General features: G+C 34.9%; 1 protein-coding gene across 1 annotated transcript; it reads left to right on the top strand.

Moving 5' to 3' along the window:
* The first annotated feature begins 2,894 nt into the window (after nucleotides 1–2,894).
* Nucleotides 2,895–6,211, top strand: LOC148626670 (uncharacterized). Its single transcript, XM_088570839.1, has 3 exons — nucleotides 2,895–3,512; nucleotides 4,363–5,001; nucleotides 5,636–6,211. The coding sequence occupies exons 2-3, from the start codon at nucleotides 4,416–4,418 to the stop codon at nucleotides 5,920–5,922; spliced, it is 873 nt and encodes a 290-aa protein (XP_088426965.1). The 5' UTR covers nucleotides 2,895–3,512; nucleotides 4,363–4,415; the 3' UTR covers nucleotides 5,923–6,211.
* The last annotated feature ends 262 nt before the right edge of the window (nucleotides 6,212–6,473 follow it).

Here is a 6,473-nt window from a genome sequence, read left to right as displayed (position 1 = left end):
TTAATGTCTACTGCTGTCCATTACTCCAATTGGACAGTAAACCAGTCTATTGGATTGGAGAGTTACTTCCCTTTGCTTAAAGTTTAAAAAAAAAAAAAAAACGAAGTCAAAGTCGGGGCTATGGAAAAGATCTATTTTGGATCAAAAAGGGCCTAAAACAAGCATTTTATGGAATTTAACTATATTACTCCAATAAAAGCATAGGAATGTCTGGTATTGTTCCACAATGGTCAGACTTGGATTGATTTTCGGGGTAAAAAGACTTTCAGAAATAAGGGACCAAAAGGGGGACCAGAAAAAAGCATTTTCCTGATTCCTGACAATAACTTAAGTATTTTTGAAATTGTATTACGAGGTGCCATACCACAAAATGAGGACTGGAATTAATTTTATTGGGATGTGACTTGAGCCAAATAAGAATAATGGGACACAAAGGGGCCAGAAACAAATATTTTTTTCCTGATTTCTTGACTTTACTTGTGGTCTGATTTTGATTTTTTTATTTGATTTCTCATGAAAATCTTTGCCTGCATTTTTGAATCAAATTTCAGACATCTTTAGTTTTCACTTTTCGAAATATAAGGGGTCAAAGGGGCCACACCCCGAAAAATCGTCTTTTTTATTTTTTATTAGATTCCTCATGAAAAATCTTGCCAGCTTTTTTTTCTATCAGATTTTACATATCTTTTACGGTCTTCGAGAAATAAAGGGCAAAATTGGACCACGCCCCCAATTATTAACTTTATTGATTTTTTTGTCGGATTCCATAAGAAAATACCAGTCTAAATACAAGATTTTTAAGAAGTATGCTTCTCAAATTAACCCTTTTATTTACTGCTTTTGAAATAATGAGGTAAAAGTGATCCATGAATGCAACCTAAAGCTTAGTCATACTTAAATTGAATTTCAAAATATTGTGCAATATTGTGTCTAAATAAGTTATTGTGTCCATAATGAACTGTAAGTCCCTATTTTAAGTATCAAACATTAATATCGTGTCCACACTTGAGTTCAACTGGCTGTGGTCGTATCATGCTGCGCTCGGCGAACAGCTATCATATTTCTTAGAAAACGCTTATCACGTTTGAAGGCAGCACTTTTGTTTTTTGTTTTTGTTTTCCGATTTACATGACTGCATCAGTGATATGAATTTCTCTTTTTCTTCAATCGTGGATAGAACATTTAATTTTTTATACTATGTAGCACATGTACAACTTTGATTATATGACACATAATATACAACACCTTGCCTGTAGCCAGCATTTATAATAGTTTGTGTAATAGTAAAATTATCAGATATTTTATAAAAAATGAATTCTCTGCATTTAATATTCTGATGGAAGTAAACATCAGTGGTGGATTAAGAAACTTTCAAGGGAAGGGGTCCGATCAAGAAATTTTGATAACGGGGGAGGGGGGGATTCTAGGCTTTAATTTGCCTTTTCTACCCAAATTCTGCACAAATTGAACAAAACTCTTCAACTAATTTGGAAAGGGGATTTCAAACCTCGGACCCCGCTTTATCCACCACTAAACATTAATTTTTGATTTAGCTTCAGCTTGTAATAAATTTATTATCGTTAAAACAACATTTTTGAGTCAAACATGTTAAATAAAACATAAAAATGATGTACCAAAGGGGCTTTGAGAGGTTACTTGGTCTGAAATATTGCTGCTCGGAGGTTAAATCCCAACAATCAATCAATCTTTGTTTTTCTTACTGAATGAATTTTAGCTCTTAATAACAAACTGTTACACTGTGCTTATAAAAAACGGGTAAGTTGGGCCCGTCATTATCACATCTATCCTACTATCCTTGGGTTAGGTTGGTTCGTCGGTACCACATCTATCCTGGTATTCTGGGGTAAGGTGGGTTCGTCGTTACCATATCTATCCTGGAATCCTGTGTTAAGTGAGGTTCCTCGTTACCACATATATCCTGTAATCCTGGGGTTAGGTAAGTTCGCTGTTACCACATCTATCCTTTTATCCTTGGGTTTAGTTTATAACAATTTTATTTGCTCAACTAGAACAAATGGGATAGGACACAAGTTACTCAAACTTATAAAGTCTTCTCCCTATTCTTGGGTCAGGTGGGTTCGTCGTTACCACATCTATCCTGTTATCCTGAGGTTAATGGGTTCGTCGTTGCCACATTTTTCCTTTGGTTTAGGCGGGTTCTTCGTAACCGCATTTATCCAGGATGCAGGTGGATTCATTGTTACAACATCTATTCTTTTATCCTGAGGTAAGGTGAGTTCGTTGTTAGCACATCTATCCAGTTGTCATGGGTACGGTAGGTTTGACTTTACCACATCTATCCTAGTATCCTGTGTTAAGGTGGGTTCGTCGTTAACCCTATCTATCATGGTATCCTGTATTTAGGTGGGCTCGTCGTTTACCATATTTATTTTTGGTTTAAGTTGGTTCGTCGTTACTACACCTATCCTGGGTAAAGGTGAGTTCGTCGTAACCACATTTATCCTGGGTTTAGGTGGGTTCGTCGTTACCACATCTATCATAGGTTTAGATGTGTGCTTGGTTACCAAATCTATCCTGGTATCCTGGGGTTAGGTGAGTTCGTCTTTACCACATCTATCCTGTTATCCTTGGATTTGGTGGGTTCATCGTTACTACATCTAGCCTGTTATCCTGGATTTGGTGGATTCGTCGTTACTACATCTGTCCTGTTATCCTGAGGTTAGGTGGTTCGTCGTTACCACATTTATCCTGTTATCCTGGGATTAGGTGGTTCGTCGTTACCACATCTATCCTGTAATCCTGGAGTTGGGCGAGTTCGCTGTTACAACATCTATCCTGTTATCCTGGAATTAGGTGGGTTCGTCGTTATTACATCTATCCTGGGTAAAGGTGAGTTCGTCGTAACCATGTCTATCCTGGGTTTATGTGGGTTCATCATTACCTACTCTATCCTTGGTTTAGGTGGGTTCGTCGTTACCATATCTATCATGGGTTTAGATAGGTGCTTGGTTACCATATCTATCATGGTATCCTGGGATTTTGGTGAGTTAGTTGTTACCACATCTGTCCTGTTATCCTGGGTTTAGGGGGATTCGTCGTTACCAAATCTATCATGTATTCCTGGGGTTAGGTTAGGTGATTTCGTTGATACCTCTAGGATCGGTCGGTTGTAAAAATATATACACATTTAATAATGAAAAAAAATCTATAAAATCTTCAATTCACATCCATAACATAAAGTAGTCCATACAAAGGCAGTCACCGCTAGCATACAGACACACAGACACTTCTATCTTAAAAGCATCATACAATGTGAGCAAGATACTGGACAAACTCCGGTGACAATCGTCTGCTTGATCAACTTCTCGGTATTGGACAAACCATTTAAACATAAACAACATCTCCTGGCAACCCGATCACTGTTAACATGGCTGACTTTTGACAATGTAAATATTGGGACCGAGAATTAAAATCTCACCAGAATTTAACGATTCAATGTTTAGGGAGAAGCCGTTTGGCTAAACGAATGAGCAAGTCATTTAAGACAATTTAATAAAGTTGTAGAAAGTATTTTTATTCAAATTTTAACAGTATCTTATGTATGTGACGCCGAGTATACAAGTACATGTGTATTGGATACGGAAGTAAAATTACAACAATTCTTACACGTTTCTGCCTTATTTACGACTATTTACTTCCTTTATTTAAGGTAGTACAATACAGTTGGGTCATTTCTGAAAGTTTGGTCTCATTTTGTTGAAATAAAGGCTGTTTTTAGGCAGTCCGCACAGAATTTTCTAGTGTTTTGTCATAAAAAAGTGCATATTTTTGAAATCCTTAGTGTGTGGAGGTTCAAGTCATTTATAAGTAATTTAGTGATTATTGTTATAAAATCCAGTAGCCATGGTAACATACTGAAAGAAATATTACTGAGTTTTAGTACAACTCAGGGGTGCCTTTCCAAAACTAACAGCCAATTACTATGTTTTATAAAATATCAGGCACTTGGACACTACCACAGCATGGAGTAGGTGGAAAAAAGGGTAAAAATAATAAGGCCCTTTTCGATTCATTCTCTCACAATTTTAGTTCCAAAAGTTCGTGCGAAATAAGATATTTTGAAAATCAGCCATCTGATGCTGAGGAGAGAAGCTAATACCGTAGGGGACTGAAACATTCCGGATACCATTCATTTAAATTACACCTGTTTACCATTACATATGTTACAAATGCTTAACTACATTTAAACAATACATCCACCAAATTTCAACTTTTAATTTTAAGTTTTACAAAATTTGACCGAGGTAACTTGGTGTGCGAAACAGTGCGCCTTAATGTAACTGTATAGTGCACCCTAATGTACCTATGTTTATTTTTCAGAAAGATGGTGATTTGCATCCTTTAAGTAACAACTTAGCAACCACCCTATACACATGGAGTACATTGATTTATTAAGTTGTATGATACTTATTCCGACGATAGTGGCCGGTCTCATGGTTTTTGTGTCATTTCACCGTTCAAAACACAAATACTCTTTCGTATTTCTTGTTTTGATATCGTCTGGACTTTTAAATGTTGGCATATGCAGCCTGAAATGGTTAAAAAGTAAATTTGACCTTTGTGCGATTCATGTGTATGCTAACGATATAGCGACGTTACCGACGTTTATATTCGAATTATCGTTTGCTGCGATAGTCGTTACACTTAGCAAATGTAAATTGAATTCGCCTACGATACAGATTTCCTATATAGCTTTTGTTTCATTATCATCTTTGTTCATTTTCTACATTAGAAGCAACTTCAATTTATGTTCCAGTGGGGTCTTTTTAGGCAGCAGTAGAAAACCATGCGATATAAAGACATTCCTCACTCTTCAGAATGATAGTTTCTCGCCAATCGTTGAGTTTTTGTGCACGTACTGCTCATCAATAGCAATTACAGTAGTAGAATATATTCTAATTTACTTTCCAAGTATCTTCCTAATACATGGGGATATTAAGAATGTTCAATCAAAGATAGGTAAGTCATCTTCCAGTAGGTTTATAAGCAATGTTTATTTTTTTTTCTTTAACTCATTCAGTTAACATTAATTAGATAATTTCGATAATCATGTCTCAGATAAATACATGGAGCCGTGTTTAGTTAAATAGCGCATCCATTTACAAACCGATTTCATTCAACAAAAGAGAATGATAAGTTACCATGAAAAGCTTAAATGGGATTTATTTTTACCGAAGGTCCATTGTTTTTGGGAAGGGGGCTTAGTTGATAATAATGATTAGTGTTTGTCGCCTGGATAAAGCCTCCATGGTTTGAAGTATTTCGTCCTAGCTTTGTTGAATGATTTAATTTAAGTTATATAATGAAAATGTGATTTAAAAACAGATTACACAAGACTACATACAACGGCAATGTTTTTCTCATAGCTATATGTGAATTATATGCTAAGTTGCTTAAGGGGAAAATGAACATCCATCAAATGAATTTACAACCTATTAGGAAGGGTTTTCTCCTTCAATAAAATGAAGAAAAAACAACTTTGAATAACTTTTTAAACGAGTTGCTTTCCTTTTGTACAAAAGATAATTAAGTCATTGCTTAAAACAAAACTCTTAAATGATCTAATGTTTTTGTACCCCTTTTTCTATTTTAGTGATATTTGGTGAGGAAAAGAATTGTGTGTGGAAAGATAAAAAAGAAGAAATCGGATGCAATGACTGCAACAGGAATGCAAAATTATTCCGAACAATGGCCACTTTTGTTTTTTCTATTGTTTATATTGTTAGGCCGTTGATTCTTATTATGAATCTGTATGTCCATTTTATGACCCAAGATGTGACCCCGAGTATCACCTTATTAGTTATCTATCTAGTGTTTATTGTTGATAGCATTGATCAGACGATACCTGGCAGTTGCGATGAAGTTACAATCACAAAATAGTTAAACATGTTAAAATGCATGCATTTTGTTGATTTGAACCATGATCAAATTTTAGACCTTCATAAAGAAAGAAAAATTAATAAAACCTTCACAAGAACGGATAGCGATTAGTGTAGGACTATGGAAATTATCATCAAAGGGTTTGTAGAAAAAAAATGGGAATTATTCTTCTTTATATAATAATTCTGCTATTATTGCTTAGTGGCAGTAAATGTTTTGAATGTGAAAAAATGTCGACAGATAAACATTATAAAATTTTTGTCGTATAATAATAAAACGATTGAAGTAACTAATCGAGTTAAACATGTCAGATGGCATTTTGTTTTGAAGATATTTAGAAAAGTCTCCTTAATTTACCTGATGTGTTTTCTGTTTTTAAATTAACTTAAAGGTTTAAAAGAAAATGGTCATAGATTTCTCCGATGTTTCATTGGTTTTTACCGATCCATCCTCGTAAATAGCCGATAATTATCCTAGATAATAAAAAAAATTTCAGTCTTGATATGATTAAATCGAAGACTGAAGTGTTCAAAGTCGCTAGTCCTCAAATA

Source organism: Perna viridis, chromosome 2 (genome assembly GCF_037379345.1).
Source record: "Perna viridis isolate PV_CMFRI_1.1 ecotype Kerala chromosome 2, ASM3737934v1, whole genome shotgun sequence".
Taxonomy (NCBI): domain Eukaryota; kingdom Metazoa; phylum Mollusca; class Bivalvia; order Mytilida; family Mytilidae; genus Perna; species Perna viridis.
Note: the sequence above shows the minus strand (reverse complement) of the source record. Positions and strands in the feature narration are given on the sequence as shown.